Here is a 17,266-nt window from a genome sequence, read left to right on the forward strand (position 1 = left end):
ACTAGCAAAATGAAAATTATACAAAAAGAAAACATTTAAGGTAATTGAAGCATTTTCGGTAACCCTCATTACCACCATAAACAAAAAATGGAGAATTTTATATTTATCATCACCTGTTATAACCAAGAACCTAAAAAACATGTAATGTAGGTACCTAGATTCTTTCAAGATAACTACATGTACATGTTTCCCTACAAATACACTAAGTTTATTATTATAAAAAGAAAACAATGATTTAGAACAGTTTAACTGCATTAACATGGCAGAACCAACACAAATGAGTTTGGCTCTAAGAAAAGTGCTGCCTTGAGACAGATGATGCCATTTGCTAAGTGATCAGTGATTGAATGTTCTTTTGCGACCCACAGAATCAGATCAGTAAAAGCACTGTGAGACAGCCTGGCCTACTGTTTTTCTTGTCCTTAATGTCCAACAAGGTCTAACCATTTGCAGACATTTAACAAAGGTAGCACCTTCTCGTCAATTTTTTTAAAAGACAAATCTTTTAACTTTAATTCATGGCATTAATTACATCTATTTTTTCAGTTCTTTGCAACAGTTTCATCTGCATTTGTTACACGGGTACATAGAGGTTCCTTATTTTCTTCATTTATTGTGCATGATTAGCCACCACCCTTATTGTATTGGTGCAAGGTTTTAAGAAATTTGCAATATAATTTTAAGTAGATAATTAACCCTATGCAGAACTTGGTCACGTGATTGGATACCACTTAGCAATGGCTCACTTAATGGCCAGCCATCTAAGCATTTCAGATTACAAAGCTATGAGTGGGATCGGGTGAAGCCTTCTTATGTTAATTCAAATATCTTTTAAGTCTTCTAGTCCAGTCATTTTGGTTAATTTTCAACAGAGAAGAATAGAGAAACTCTTTGCTCAAACACATTCAAAGATTTGTGATTGGAATGAACGCTTGAATGGCTTGCCATCCAGTGAACCATTGCTAAGTGGTATCCAAACATAATGACCAAGTTCTGGTAATGGCCAATCAATAAGCCACTTAGACTTACTTATTCCTAGAACTTTTGCTGAAAAATCCACTTTGAGGCTAGTCAACCTGTTTTCTGGTTACAGTCTGGCCAAAAAGAAACAAAACTTCCCATAATGCTGCCTAATGCTGCATTCTATTCCTGATGAAAAATATCAGCTCCCAAAGTTTGGGCATATGTAGAAGCTACATATCCATGTATTACCTATCAGCATGCCGTAGCCTGGCATCTGCCATACTGTTCCTGTTACTTGACTATTAGTGATTCTCTTGTTTGATTACAAAAGTCTTAATACACTAATTGGTCATGCCTTGGTTCCTGTCTTATCTCCTCAACTGGCATTGGAATTTTCAAGTCAATTTTTAAGTTGACACTTTAAAATGTGTTTTTGTTTTACATTTTGCTTAAAACCTGTGTGGCTGAATCATGGGTATGGTTATGGTTCAAAAGGTATCTTCCCCTTTGCACAAGTTAGATGTCCAAGTTGTTTATGACTGTTACTGAGCTTTTTACAAAAATGCAAACTCTTAAGTTCAAAAGCCACCTTCACGATTGTGTTTTTTGCTGCCGTCAATCATAATTACGATCACAAGCAACGAACCTTGAAACACAAAAACACACAAAATGGATCGAAATCCACCAATCACAAATCACAAACCATGACCTTTTCAACCCGTTAAAGTAAAGTTTTGTTTCCTAAGAGGTCCGTTAAGTTGATTGACAGCAGTGAAAAATGCAATCGTCAGTTGGCTTTTGAACTTCACAATTCGCATGTTTGTGAAAAGCGCAGTAAATTGAAGACCACTTGACTAGGATTAGGATAGCAATGTGGACAAACAAGTGACTTCTATTACAAAAATAATTTGCCCAAAAGAAAATGCCGAGAAGGAAGTTTAAAGTAGAGAGCGGGGTTACTCCCAGTGCATAGAAATGACCTCATTATAAACTTTAATAGTACTTAAAAAGAGTAAGTCATATCATTAATTATAATAATAATAACAATAATAATAATAATAAAACATCAATTATTTATACAGTGCAACTAAGCATTAGAATGTTTAGCTGTCAAGATAATTTGAATTACATTAATAATAATTTAAAACAAAACTTTTCTTTAAAAAATAGAAAACATTTTTCAAACATTTCTTTTAAAGATTCATAACTTTGTACATGTCTAGTGGCTGTTGGCAATGAGATTGTGCCAGAGCCACTGAAAAACAGCTTCTCTAATGATCATTATCTGGAATATTCAGGCTACAGAACTGAATCATCAATGAACCATAAGTCACCCAAAAAAATTATTAAAACATTTTTTACCCTAAAATGAGTTCCCCCACTGGGATGTCGCTCAAATCCCACAGTTAATTTACGCTTCAACATGTAGCCACAATGTCTTGGAAGGACATTATGTGTATTAAAAGCGACAAGTAACATAAAGAGAGTGATTGCATAGTGTAAAGCAACAGCTTCAAATTAATTTAACTTCAGGCAAGAAGCCTCTTAGGCAACCTGACTGTGGCATGTAAAACCAGACCTTGTAGCCCTGAGAAAATGCGGAACTTTTAAGTTCCACACCATCAGGCAATTTAAAAATTGCGTGATGATTGCTGAAAAACAGGCATGTAACACTGAGTAGCAATAAATGTTCAAGACTAAATCCAGTTCCATCAGTCTACTTTAACTTAAATTACATGTATAACAAACTCAACGTTCAGTGGCAGATCCAGACCTTGAGATGGGGCGGGGGGGGGGATACTGAGGGGGCCGGTCTCCAAAAAAAATTTTTTCCACCCTTTAGGCCTCAGTTTGGTTCTAAAAATAAGGGAGGGCGGGTCCCCCGGGCCCCTCCCCTGGATCTGCCAGTGATGTTTCTGGCCGCTCCAATATCAATATACTTTATTGACTCCTGTATAAGCGCACTCCTGACACTTAAAACTATTTTGTTTGTTGATAATTAATTTGCATTTTGTTATATGTTACAGGTCGAAATTAAATGCAAGATAAAAGTTTTTAAGCTTTTTTAACCTAGGTCAATTCTCAGTTTTATTTATTTCCTAGCCCTAATTCATGAATAAAATTAGTACTTTTCGCACGCCAGCTCATACTGCGAAAATGTAGCCTCTACTCACGGGGTAGGCTAGGAGACAAAGGAAATTGGTTCGAAATTGAGAATCGACCAAAGTTTAAAAAATTTAACCTGAATTTAATTTTGACCTGTAACATATACAACCACTCCAGTCAGCAATCCAGGGCGGATCAGCCAGGCACTCAATTTCCTTTCTGTCTACTCGGGTCAAAGGCCGGGAATTGTTTGAACTTTTTATATTAGATGCACTAATTCCTTTTTCGACCTCTTGATAGTGCAAAATTGAAACGAACTTTAACCACTGACACTGAGCAATGAATAAGGAATATTTATTTTTAAAAGAGCACTTTAAGAACAACTAGGTACACGCTTCAACGGTAAGCGCAGCATATGCTTCCTGGCAGACTTAAAAATGTATCTTTCAATGGGGACTGAATCACGATAGCAAAATTCGTTTTTCACAGCAAAAGATATTTAAGTGAAGAACATCTAAAATACCCAATAAATAGATGAAGTACAAACTTACCTGCACTAACAGTCTTTTGAGGAATCCTTTCGGAATACTGCAAAAGATAATTCCTCGCTACCCGCTTTGTTTTCCCAGCTGCCTCGCTCGGAATAAAAGGACGCCATCTTGACACCAGACCGAGGCACTGTTTGGGGCCAAATGAACAAATAGCAGGGGTGGACATGGGGGTTAACTGCTTCATATGAAAACTAACAGGAACCAAGGGTTAGGAAGTGCTAGCCTGTTCACAGACCCTCTATTTTCTCTTCTTTAAAGTCCGTCGAGGGCGGGTGATAAAATATAAACCTGCGGAAATGCGTCTGCTGTTCGCAGGCTACTTAATGGTGCGACTGATGTTGAGAACCGCTATCATAATTGTGTACATGAATATGGAACGATTCTATTCACAGTTGCTTAGATACAATTGACGACTCCAGAAATACCATAACATACCATAATTCTTTTTGCTTTTTTTTTTTCAGTTCCTCTTGGGGCCATTTTAACTCCCAAGAGAAACTGAAGACAATGCTTTTGCAAAATTTTGGGGCGACAAACAAAGAGCATTATGGTATGTTTTGGTATTTTCTGGAGTAGTCAATTAGGCCCGATTCAGACGCCGCTCCACCCATGTGCCCAACCTAACTGATGAATTAAGTACGGCAAAAGAGCGGCGTCTGAATCAATTTGGTACGGCAGTTTTAGTTTAGTGCGGCAAAAGCGTTAAGTTCGACAGACTCTGTCGAACTTTTGTCTAACTTAACTTAGGTTCGGCACACGGTACGCCGTCTGAATCAGATATCGCGCCAGTGTCGCTCCAAAGTCGAACTTATTCAGTTAGGTTCGGCACATGAAAAGTACGGCGTCTAAACTAGGCCTAAGGCCCCAAAATAAGAAATAAAATAACATTTAAACTGCAAAGGACCGCAAACGCATATGCCGAAGAACATAGGATCTATAGAATACCTGATCAGGAAAATTATACAAAGAAGACACATTAAATTCTGCAAAGCTGATCGCACTACATGAAACTCAACTATCATGCACCCTTGCAAATTTTCACGTAGTACGATCACAGGGAGCCCACACAATCTATTTGTGTAGCCGATTGTTATTTTATAGTATTAAAATGTACTGGATTTACTGTTTTCTTCACCTATAGCGACATATCGCTAACTATGTATATAAATCAATGATAAATAAACGTTGAATTACTTTACCTGTGGTAAACCTTTGAGCGATTTTGAAGGAGTTTGATTTCGCCGTTGACTGTTCCTTATAATAGTGGTACGATCAGCTTTGCAGAATTCAATGTGTCTGTTTATTCTGGCACTGTTTTAATGACCCTTAAAACTTCGTTTCAAAATATTTCCAAAAAGGCTTTCATAAAATTTGTTCAAAATCGAGACAAACTAAGGGAGGTACAAGTTCTCTTAAGCGATTTCTGTGAAAAAATTTCCTGGTAGAGAGAAATACAAAGGCAAGTAAAAATCGTAATGGCAACATTTCGTTGCCATGGCAATTCCGATGTTAATGGAACCTAGATCACAACAAATTTTCACCTTTATATAATACAGCCGATATCTTTGTCAAAGGCCAATCAAGTAAACGCTTAAAGTGGGGAAGTATATTCCCTAAAACGCTTTACGACAAAATCCAACAACTTCACTCAGCATGAAAACTAGCCTCCCACGCAGGCGATTTTAGGGGAGTTCGTATTTCTTCCTTCTTGGGGAGGGAAGAAATACGAGCTCCCCTAAAAACGCCTGCGTGGGAGGCTACATGAAAACTGACTGATGGTACAATATTCAGGGACACCCAACGTCAATTTTCGGAAAATATCTGTTCGGAAGACGATATGAGATCCAGAATTTTCGGAACGTTTGTTGTAAAATTTCTTGCTTGCCTGCCCCTCCTAGGATTTTCGAACATCTAAAAAATGGTACATTTGCCCATTTTTACCTAGAATTCACCTAGAATTTTCGGGAGCTTTTTTCTGGCTGAAAGTTTCGAAAAGGCAAGTTTTGATCCCTAGAATTTTCGCATCACTAGACTTTCAGCTAGGAAATCCGAACAGATGAAAAATGTTTAACGGATGAAAATATGCCTATATCTACCGTTTAAATATTAAAATACGTTTAACGATGCAATGTTTAAGTGGTTTTGAACTATAGTCTCGTTGAGTGCCCCTGAATATTTACGCCCGCCATAGTGTCTAGTGTTTCGCACCGTTCGATAGAGACGGCTGCAGTTCCATGTTGAGTTTATAGTTTATCGCTGAAAACAATTGAAGATAATTAATACAGACAGCTATGATTTCCGAACAGATAACTGCATTAAAATTTAATAAGCCCCAAGTCCAGAAAAAAAACTCCTTTTTTTCTCTCCTTCCCTTTACTTTGTATGTGGTGTGCAAAATTAATTAAAAAGAAATTTTTAAAAAAAGCTAGTGAGTATTAAAGCCCTGAAGAGGAAATTAAACATATAAAATTGGTTATCTAAACAATAAGAAACGCATATTAAAACAAAAACTAGCAAACTTTATTTCGCTTGACGACCAAGAAGTGGCATTGTTTATTTTCATCTTTGATATTTTCATAACGAATTCTTCGAGCCCAGGTTTTATGGATATAAAGAAAAATATAACCATTCATTGCGACAACAGACGCCTTGTTAGAAAACTGAAAAATGTTTTTACTCCGTGGTGGGCACTGCTCAGAAAAAGTTTCCTACTTCTTCGAACCCGTGACCTCTGACGCTGGTGTCGCTTTGGTAGCATACAAGTCGGAGCTAGTGACTGTATAGAGTGTTTTCACATGACGTCACGGCGGCCATATTGGTGTCCCAAAACAATGAAACGGCGGCCATGTTGGTGTCCCAAACCAGTCCTGTGGGAGTTGAACTCTTTTCTTATACAAACGCTTTGTTTTGTTCCAATAAGTTTGCATAGATGCTGGCCACGTTAGTGAAAACACTCTATACTACCGTATACTGCCGTCTTATAAGCCATCCCTCCCCCCTCCCCCCCCCCCAATTGTAGGCCCTTTGAAGCTTTATTAAAAACCAGTATATGCAAAACGTATTTTTATCAGCACTGCTGTTATGGGATACAAGCCCCTCCGTTGATAAGTCCTCCTCAAACCCCGTACGAAGATTTATCCCAGGGCTCGTGAGCGGCGGCAGTTTACGGAATCCCGGTATCAACGCTTCTTTGTCACACACACAAAAAAGAAAACATCAAAATTTTAATGCGACCGAACTGACTTAGATTTTGTCAAAATTAACCTTGAGACCCCGACGTCTAGCAACGGCAACCTCGTCCCCAGGGACTTCTCTGTTTTCATTGGAAAAGAAGAAAACCTACGCAGCCTGCGTGGCTTGACTCGTGGCAAGCGCCGGTTGGTTTTTTTCTGCTACGTATGCTTGAAAAGACCCTGAGGACGAGGACGCAAGGGACAGCGGTGTTCGCAGGTTACGCAGCGTCAATTACTCTCGGTCTATGAACTTGATTCTCATTGGTCGATCAGGAACCAGCACGAATTCACTTGTTATTTCAACTGGCTTCTCGTGGAACTCCAACACAAAGCGCTGGACGATCTGAAAGTTAGAATCGAGGGATATTTGTATTACTTATGACCTGAGACAGTCAGTAAAAATTGACAGAAAAGTCAAAGAGGCCGGATGAAATTAGTTCAAAAAACAATTTATCTATGACCTCCTACGCCCAAGATTCTTGATTCTCGATGGACTCTTCTCGAGACAATCTTAAGATCATCATTATGCTACATCTCGGCATTGAAACAACCACAAGTGCGGAGTACTTATTAATTCAAATTTCAAAATTCTCAATGGGAAAAGTTCGATCAAACACTCAGAGCTAATAAGTATAGAGAATGCTTCAAACCGCAGAAATACAGAGCCCTCAGTCGAGGAGGATTGCTCAAATCATATCAAGATGGAGCCAGCACAGGCTTACAGCTGACGGCTGGGAATCCAGACCTTGAAGTAAAGATTGGGAGAGCCGGGGGGGGGGGGCGGCGCTCTCTCGCTGAAACGAAATAGCTGGGCGCCACGACCTGTTCGGAGAACAGTTGCATGTCAGCTTCTTTCTACACACCAACCCACATAATGACTAAATACACTAAACATTATGCTGGCTCCACAAGCTGTACTTCAGCAATTTGTAATAATCATAGCCTGCGTAGCCGGCGGGATGGTTTGCGCGAGGAAAGTTTTAGAGCAGAGGAGCTGTGAAGACGTGCGGAGAATTGGGCTGGGGGGAGAAGCTTTGAAATGCCGAGAAGTTATTCGGCGCTCACTTCTCTCGGCAAAGCTGCGCGAGAGTGGCGGTATCGCCGCTGAAACTCTCGCATGAGCAACAATAATTCCGCCAGCTAGCACAGGCCATTATATTCATCGCACTTTGTTTGTAATTCCACAATCAGCTCCTTACCATTGCGGCCAAAAGGCAGAGTTCAGTCTGAGCTACGCGTCGTCCTGTATAAAAAAAGGAGCCAGTCAGTAAGAAAAGCAGTAATAATGACTGGACTGAAACCAAGAGAGAAAATCGCCGCGGTGCTGCCTAGATTCAAGGCGCCACTTTAATTCGAAAAACAGAAAGCACATCTTCTCGAGACCCAACGCTCCCCCGTGTAAGAGAATCCGGATTCCGGAATCGGCAAATTTTTGCTTGTGGAATCCGGAATCCTGGGTTTTGGAATCCGGAATACAGCACAAGGAATCCGGAATCCCACTGACGATTGGAATCCGGAATCCAATGTTCCACTTACAAATACTGGAATTCAGTACCTGGAATCCGGAATCCATGGCGTGGGATCCAGTCCAAGACTGTGTCAGATTCCCTTACGAGGGGCGACAGCGCCGCATAAGAGCAAAGAAGGAGACCTGCGACGAGGCAGAAGCAGTAAATCTGTGTGATAAAAAGTCACCTACCTATACACATGCGTCGCCCGAAGCCAAATGGAATTGATGCATAAGGATGAGGGCCATTCTTTTCCGTGTTCAACCAACGTTCAGGTTTAAATTCAAGAGGATTTGAGAAAATTTCTTCTGAATGCCCAGACAGATAATTGGAGTACCTAATCGGGGTCTAAAAAAAGGTTCACATCAAAGCTGAATAGAAGGCTAAGAAATGTCGTCGCATTTGAAAAGAGCTTGGTGTTTTTTAACGGCTAAATATGCCTAAATAAGGACAACCAAAAAAAGACACATTCCTCTGAAGACACTAACATTTTAAAACATTTACCTAGGTAGAAAGAACAATGCAGTTCGTCTTAAACTGAGGGAATTTTTTTTTACTATCTTTTAACAAAGTGTTGCACATTGGTTTCTAAACCTCTCCACTATTAGATAACTCAAAGGGGCTGAGTTACGGCTGTCCAGTAGTGACTCTAGTTCATTTTGTTGCCAACTAATCGACCTTGTTCGCTGTGGGACTTGAAAAATTACTTGTGGATGACAACAAAACCACAGCTTTGAATCAAACAAATAATGCCTTCCAAGCATTATGTCAAACCTTATCAAACGTCGCAAACAGCAAAAATGAACTTTGACAAACTGTTAGCCTGACAAGTTTTCCTGAAAAACCACAATCGCGGCAATCCGTGTTAATCTTCTTCAAGTTTGTCCATTCGTTCCTTGTTTTGTATTTGCTGTCTTATTTTTACCTTCTTTTAATTCTTTGAGGGGTTATTCAAGTTTAGGTTTCACTCGACAATTTGGACGCAGTTGCCACCGTTTGAATTTTTGATAAATTTCCTGTCATAGACCCATTACTGAAGATGCACGGTTTCCGGTTTACGGGCACGGGTAAATTAAAGTCGCCTCGTCGGCTAGGCTACTGGGCATAACCACATCTAGGAAAACATAGTCTCCTAAAACCAAGTGAAACATGTTCCTCTACCAGCAACGGCAAGAAGAAACAGTGTATCTTGAGGCTCTTATGGGCTGTTCAAGGCTTGAATACTCAACATCTCCGTTGTTTGCTAGTGCCACAATATCTCCTACTTAGTGTCGTATATCATTCTCGTTCATGGTTTTGTTCTTAAAACCTTTTACCTTTTTGTACCCTCTGCTAACTATGTTTTTATTAACCCATACTTTTTGTGATACTTACCCCCGCGGGAACACGGTAACCAGAGAGAACTGCATCCCTGCTGAGAACACGTGACCAAAATCCTGGATCAGGGTATAACCTGGACGATCGAAGAGACCGATAATTAAGAAGTATACAGTTTACTATTTTATACCAAGAATTTTTGTATGTGTTTGATTGGATATCAGTACAGTTGTCGAAAGAAGTGTTTTCCGCGACAAGCGCTCTGTTCGGTCGCGAATTCGACCATTGTAAATAAAACTGTCGGCCACAGTGACCTCACGTTGCTAAAAATCAAAAAACCAGAATGAGCTATCCTGAGTCAACATAAACGACTGTTAGATGAAAGGAGTATTAAGGTCCCCACTAAACGGAGTGAGATTACGTCTACGACGCAAGCTATTAAAGTGTAAACCTATTGCATTGTGCCACAGGTAGCCCAAGCTCGAAATATGAGCATCGGCGAGTATCGGCATTGTTGCGTAACATTCGAAATGGGAAAGAAACGAATCGTTTCTGTAACCTACGAAAATGAAAGGATTTCGATTAAAAAAACAGCTTACCTTACTTAAAATGTGTGTTACGTCTCTCCTGTGTGGTCCACAGGCCGATTTATGGCCGTTTTATAGGTTGTACTGTAAACGGTTTTCTCTCTATGTATAAGGTTTATACAAATCCTTATATTTTGAATGTTACGCAACAATGCCTATGCTCGCCGATGCTCATATTTCGAGCTTGGGCTACCTGTGATTGTGCTTTATTCGCTTCCTAACTTCCAAATCTACATCACTCCCAGCTACATGACGCAGGCTCTGCTGAGAACTCCCTATAGTATCGAATTTGGGTCCTTACCTTAGAGTTTCCCTGACACAGGCCTTTGTGTAATGCAGTTTTCCAAAGCTTTCAGTAGTGAAGTCTTCATTGGTTTTTATCAATGAGGATACTTCTTCATACACCTTTTCTTGCACCCTAGGGTTGCGTGCCAGCTCGTACAAGAGCCAAAGAGCGATGGTACCGGTCTATATGAGAAAAAATTCCAGACTGTAAGATAAATTATTCAGCTATTAAAAAAAAATTATTGACATTAAAAGTGTTTTGTAAACGAAATGATGGGAATCTATCAAATGGCCTAGCAGTCCCCAAAGTCTGTCCATGGTTTAGTAATTAGAACCGCACCCCGCGACCAGTGTCTGCGTTGTCATGGGTTTCCGATGGGGGAGGAGAGTTTTTTCTCTGCATCACACTCCTAGCTCAACAAAATTTTATATGGGGAGGATACGCCGGGAGGTTTAACTCCTTACCCGGCTTTTATATACCATTTTTGGTAGAAAAGGTACCCCTTTGGTAGTATACCTTCTATTTAAAAAATAATACCCCTTGCAAATACCTAGTTTAGAACTTTGCATCCCTTTTTCTGACTACGATTAAATTGCAAAAACACAAATTTTTCTCTACTCAGTTTTTCGCAGCCATAAAATGCATCTGTAAGCCCTTTTGGGCCTCTTTGCAGACCGAAATGGTACTACAGATATTCTTACCCTTTCATATACTTCAACTCTATTAAAATCCCCTGCCTTTTCATACACCTCATTTAGGTTTCTGGGGAAACTGCCCACCTAACCCTCCCCTAATTCAACATTCTTCCCTAAGTGAAAAGTAAGTGTTAATGTTGACTTAGGGGAGGGATAGGTGGGCAGTTTCCCAGAAACCTAACTTGATCCAGAGCCCCCACGTATAGACCATTGTAGGGAGTACACCCCGGGGCAACGCACTATTATTTAAACTTATTTGATACTTGCTTTGTTATCCTGCCGCATTGTTATCTTACCACTTCAACACCTGCTCTGAACATAATAACTGAGCTAAGAGTTGCTTCCTCCATCTGCAAATCACTTTTGGTTAAAAGATACGTCAGCAAAGGAACAGCTGGAATTAAAAACAACATGTAAGATAACTTTATCGCTCGTTTAGATTTAGCAACAAAGAAAGATATAATATGTAGGCAAAAGAAAAAAGAAAATTGCTTCGCTACTCCAGGTATATCCAGGAAGATCGACTCGGAAAAGAGCAGCAATTCATCAGTCATGGAAGTCATTCGCTCCGCTGAAAAGAAAAAGTCGTTATCTTGCTTCATTTCACAGAGTGCGCCATTCCTACCCCATTTTCCTACCTATCCAGCGCATCCCAGAACTAGGCCTTCGCGAAACTAAGGACTTAAACGGCTCCAAAGCATTCATTTACCTTGATCGTCTTCCACATCATCAGCTGTTTCTTGAAATTTCTTCATCGTCTTGTCCACAAGCTTATAACTGGTTTTTAGAACGACGTCCAGAACGTCACACATTGTTTTGAAGGTAGATGTCTTATAGCAGGTGTACTTTAGAAGAAACGATTCCAGTCCTCCATTTAATTTCCCCATCAACTTGAAAGAATCATTTATAGCTTTAACCATTTCGACTGCTTCGCTGTTTGGTGGGTCGTCAAAGAGGCCAACTCTGCTATCAAATACTATTATACCCATAGCTTCAATAAAAGAAAAAAGAAATTTTATACAAACATGTTATAGTATTTATTCTATTAAACGCCACAGCTTTTATTGAACTTTTCGCTATTGAAGGGTGGCGTTTATTTAAGAGAGGTATTCAAATCACTGATAACAAATGCCATAAATCATTTGTGGATATTATGTAAAGTTTCAGTGTCTCGCTGTTTTTGCTGGGGTTGAATCGTAATTGTCTGCATGATGTGCAATACGAAGTTGTTCGCAGTTGTTTTCTCATAATCCTCGAATAGACCGTCGCAACGGTTTCGGCGCGGCGTTTTTTCGGGGATAGCTTTTACTGACAATTTTTCCTCTATGCAGTGCGTTTAATCGAGTAAATACGGTAGACAAATCCAATTGGGTTTGGACAGGCTGCAGAGACCTCGACTACCACTGATAAATGGACTTACTTTCGGCGGCAAAGTTATGAAGAACGTCTTCGAGGTTAGGAATCTCGTTGTCAAATCCAGCATCTCCCCTAGTCTTTGCCAAATAACTAACAGCATCTCTTGTCATTCTCCAAAAGCTTTGAATATTCTCTCCAACATCTTGGGGTCGGAGAAGTTTGGGTGTCATTGCTTTACGCAGTCGGGCCCACTCTTCATTATTTCTGACATAAGAAAACAAAAATTCGTCAACTGCTTAGCTTTTATTCCTGCATGACCACATTGCCGCCTGTGGCCCCAAAACCAGAAAAAAAGCGAGTCCGGATCCATTCCATGAAAGCATAATAAGGAAGGTTTACACGGCAAAAATATCTGGTCTGTACCAACTTTTATATGGGTCCGGACCCATTTTTTTCTGTTGTGTAAATGGGGCTTGAGTACCCTGGATGCCAGAGACTTTTCATGCGCGGTTTCCAGTTTCGGTCAAGTCTTACAAGAATTTATGCATTAGGTTCGGTACGTGAAAAGTTCGGCGTCTGAATCAAAGCCGTTCCAAAGTCGTTCCACAGTCGAAATTCCCGGCCGGGCTAGGCGTGAAGAACGGCTGAGCGTTCCAAATTGAAACAGGCGTTCCTAACTGATTCGGAGGCCGAACTTTTCATGTACTTAATTCAATGAATTCGGTTCGGCTCATGAAAAGATCGGCATCTGAACCGGGCCTAAGCATGAAAAGTGTCTCGATTTCAAATCTTGATCTCACACCAACTGCCTGGTTCAACCCTTTTCCCACCATTTGTTGTTTTTGTTTCTGTCGGCACCTTTGTTTCCTCTTTGGAGTTGAAGAAGATAGACAAGCCAATAATATGAAATCGATGTCCATTGTTTGCAAATTCAATCATACACATTGCTAGCCAACTCATTCCGCTGAAGTACTCTTCTGACTCTCCACATCAATCTCGACCGGCAAACAGGTGCTAGTATTAACGCAGCCATTTTGTTTTGTATTGTTAGTTTGTTTGTTGTTTTTCTTCTTTCTGTCCAGTCCCTTCCACAAACTAAAAATTGGTTTGAATTCTTCTCTCCAATCTATTCCTGACGAATATTATATTAGGGGCCGTCGACATATTAGAGAGTTTTAGATCCGAGTTTACCGCGAACCTCTAACCGCGGTTTGCCGTTACCCGTTTGCGGTTCAACGTTCAAACATAATTCGATTTAGATTGGTGGTGGAAAAGAAGTGGATTCTGGTTTATTTTTCCGCTTAGAAATAGAAGAAAAATCAATCAGTGAAAATAAAAGAAATTTACGGTAACACTGGGTTATCTAGCAGCAAAGAGCTGTAAATTCTTACTTTAGTTCTTCTTGCAATTTTAACGGCCGCCATTTTGAACCAGCAGCCATGAATGGCACTAGTTTTCAAGATCCAATAGGATTTATCAAATTTAGCATTTCGCCCGTATTTGTGCCTTTGTTAATGGATAAAGACTTGCTCCACAAGATTTTTGTATCATTACGTGGGATAAAACAAGATTCATACGCTAAAATCTTTCAGGTAAATGACATACGTGAAAACCTATCTCCCCAGGTTGAAAACGCACGTCGTAAACCTCAAACGTGACGCGAAAGACTTGTCACGTGACCTCCAGCGGTTAGAGGTTCGCGGTAAACTCGGATCTAAAACTCTCTATTTACTTTTCCGCCGCTTAACGTCAACTGGACATTTAACGGGGAGGGGGTAAGGGAGTGGACGCTAGTGCGGGGCATACTTTTGGACAAAAGCAAACTGATGCATTTTCATCAGTTTTACGTCATGTGTTGTAGAATGGCGCTCCCAAAAATAATTTTGTTCGAAATAACTGTACCCCAAACTTCACTTTCTTTTAAACAGATGTTTTTTGCAAAGACCAGAAGATATTGATGTTAAGCGAGGATCACGCACTGAACACGAAAGCAATAGCCCTGTCACGTTTGTCATACACAAGCGTTTTCAGTGTCTGTCGTCCTGTTGTGTAAACTAACTATTCTCGGAAACCTTGCATCAACCTTTGCAAATTTGGCATTTTTTTTGTCTCAAAAACTTGCATGACAAAGGTGCACTTAGTTTCAATTCTCTCTCGGGAATATACACAGTCGACTCCCGGTAACTCGAACCCTCTATAACTCGAACCTCCCGCTAACTCGAACCAATTTTTATTTCTCTTCAGAACACTTTCTATATCATTTTACCCTCGATAACTCGAACTCCCGATAACTCGAATTTTTTTCTCTTTCCCTTGAAGGTTCGAATTATCGGGAGTCCACTGTATTTCGAAATATTTAAATAACAAACCGGTCTGATTGAATAATTACTCGCAAAATTGGTGGCTAAAAAAATTAGCATTTTCTGGGCGATTGGTTTTTTTGGTGAAAACGAAACTGGAAAATACGAAGAATTGCACTTTTGCATGACCATGCTCCTGTCATGTTGGGATAAAATATCCTGTGGATAGAATACTTACAGCAAACCGAGGCTAGGCACTACCATAACGTTCCTGGTTCTAAGGTATTCCTTCAGTGTTAACATTACATCGGTTGATCGTTTAGGAAATTTTCCTTCGGCTTTGAACACGGCTTCAAGATCGGCGGGACTTTGGATGTAAACGTGGGTCTTGCCCATGACAGTCTCCTTAAATATCGGCCCGTACTGTTCAAACAGCTTTTTTTGAGTACAAACATGTTGAATGGATTTTGCGTTCATGATGTGCTGAATCACAGAACCGAACCACGGTAATCCGCGAGGACCTGGAATCTTACTAAACGCTCGAACATTTTTTGGTAGCTGGGCTTGCGAACCATTCCATGCACTGCGGAATTTAGTGAACAACCAAGCAGCTACAAAGAGAACCACAGCGATGCATGCAACAGCCAATGCGTCCTCCATTGGGTACGTGTGTTGCATTGAGCTGGGCTATGCATATTTTAAAAAATCCAACTAGTGGTCTATTATCAATGCTACGTTCTAATTGGTTGAGCTACTACTAGGAGTTATAGCACACTAGTAGCGAAAAGCGCCGGCTTTTCACCGGCTTTTTGGCGGTAAAAAAGGATTAAAGTCCAGCTTAAACTAGCTAAAAATGTTTTGTCTCGATATTTTTGACCAACTAGTTGGATTTTACAAAAAACAATTATTCCTCGAGCCCGAATGGTCTCTGAGTCAATAGCCTATTCGTCCTTCGGGCTCGAGGAATAATTAACGAGTTGAAACCCGGATTTACTGGAAAATCAAGAATCGGTGATCGAGGATCAGGGATCGGAGACTTGATAATATAATAATTAATTAAATAAATAAATAGCTGAAAAATTGTAGAATATTCGTGGATCTTGGTGATGTGGGCCGGAGACTGTGGATAAATTTCACAGAACATATCCCCCCATAGGGGTACTGGCAGTGGTTGTTTTGACTCGAACCTGTGTTTGATGCTGGAAAATGAAGCGCTTAAGGTCTCTTGTCTGTCAGAATTGCATTTATTTTTAGTGCATTTTTGTTGAATTGTATTGCTAATCTGTATGACATTAAAATAATAATAATAATAATAATAATAATAATAATAATAATAATAATAATAATAATAATAAATCAAATTAATTATAAAATGTACCCTCCACGTGATAATCGATCCCCGACCTCTCGACCAAAAGTTGGACTCCGAAGACTAATATGGGGTCAGACAATTGGCCACAGAATTGACTATAGCTGGGTAGGGGTTGTGAAACTGACTAGCTTATTGAAGTGCGCCTTCTTCGTTTTAGCTATGTGCATCACTAGGGGAACAGACTTCTTCTTGGCGACCTGACACAGCATCTGAATATTTTCTCGTTGACATCGCCAAGAAAGGAAGAATTTTACAATTTTCAAAACACTGTAAACCAGGCAAAACATAACTCATGCACCGCTTATAAACCTTGTCCATAATCTAGAAACTGTTCGCAGAACTAGGTGATTGGACGATAACGCGTGAAAATTAACATGGGAAGTATCTACGTAAATTCTTTATATTTATTTCTGCAATTCTTCGGTTACTTTATTTTTAATCAATTAAATCCTCGATCCACGATCCCCGATCTCCGATTCCCGATTCCCGATTCCCGATTCCCGATTCCCGATCCTCGTTTCCTAGTAAACCTGAAACCCGACTGCCTTTTGTTCTTGTCCAGGCATGTCTGAAACTTATGTAAAATCATTCACTGGTATATCGCTGATTCAATAAAGGTTTCTTGTTTGGTGGTCACTGAAGTAAATCATTGTATTGTGCCATATGCCAAAACGCCCAACGCCCAATTACCAATGACCAATTACTAAAGCAACCTTTTTTTGATTTAGCTGTATTAAAAAAGTCTAAGACGTCTCAATTGTTTTTTTTTTTCGTTATCATTTAAATATTTGTTGCTGCAAATTTTAATATTTGTTCGACTCTTTCTTCAGTACGTACTATTTATTTTTGATTTCACATCTATCACAACAGTCACAAAACAATAAAGTCACGCGTAGCCTACGTGTAGCTGCACCCTCCCCCCAACAAAGGAAAAACGGAGAGAGGGGGAGGGTGCAGCTACACGTAGGCTACGCGTGACTTTATTGTTTTGT

The 17,266-nt window shown here is 39.9% G+C and overlaps 1 protein-coding gene across 1 annotated transcript; it reads right to left on the minus strand.

The window, feature by feature from the left end:
* Positions 1-6,718: 6,718 nt before the first annotated feature.
* LOC140928765 (cytochrome P450 10-like) lies at positions 6,719-15,566 on the minus strand. Its single transcript, XM_073378548.1, has 9 exons — positions 15,141-15,566; positions 12,667-12,866; positions 11,956-12,237; positions 11,543-11,640; positions 10,567-10,733; positions 9,736-9,814; positions 8,553-8,709; positions 8,053-8,096; positions 6,719-7,196 (listed from the first exon to the last, which is right to left on the minus strand). Exons 1-9 carry the CDS (start codon positions 15,560-15,562, stop codon positions 7,086-7,088), a joined length of 1,560 nt encoding a protein of 519 aa, XP_073234649.1. The 5' UTR covers positions 15,563-15,566; the 3' UTR covers positions 6,719-7,085.
* Between the last annotated feature and the right edge of the window lie 1,700 nt (positions 15,567-17,266).

The sequence above is a fragment of the Porites lutea genome, chromosome 2 (genome assembly GCF_958299795.1).
Source record: "Porites lutea chromosome 2, jaPorLute2.1, whole genome shotgun sequence".
In the NCBI taxonomy this organism is placed as follows: domain Eukaryota; kingdom Metazoa; phylum Cnidaria; class Anthozoa; order Scleractinia; family Poritidae; genus Porites; species Porites lutea.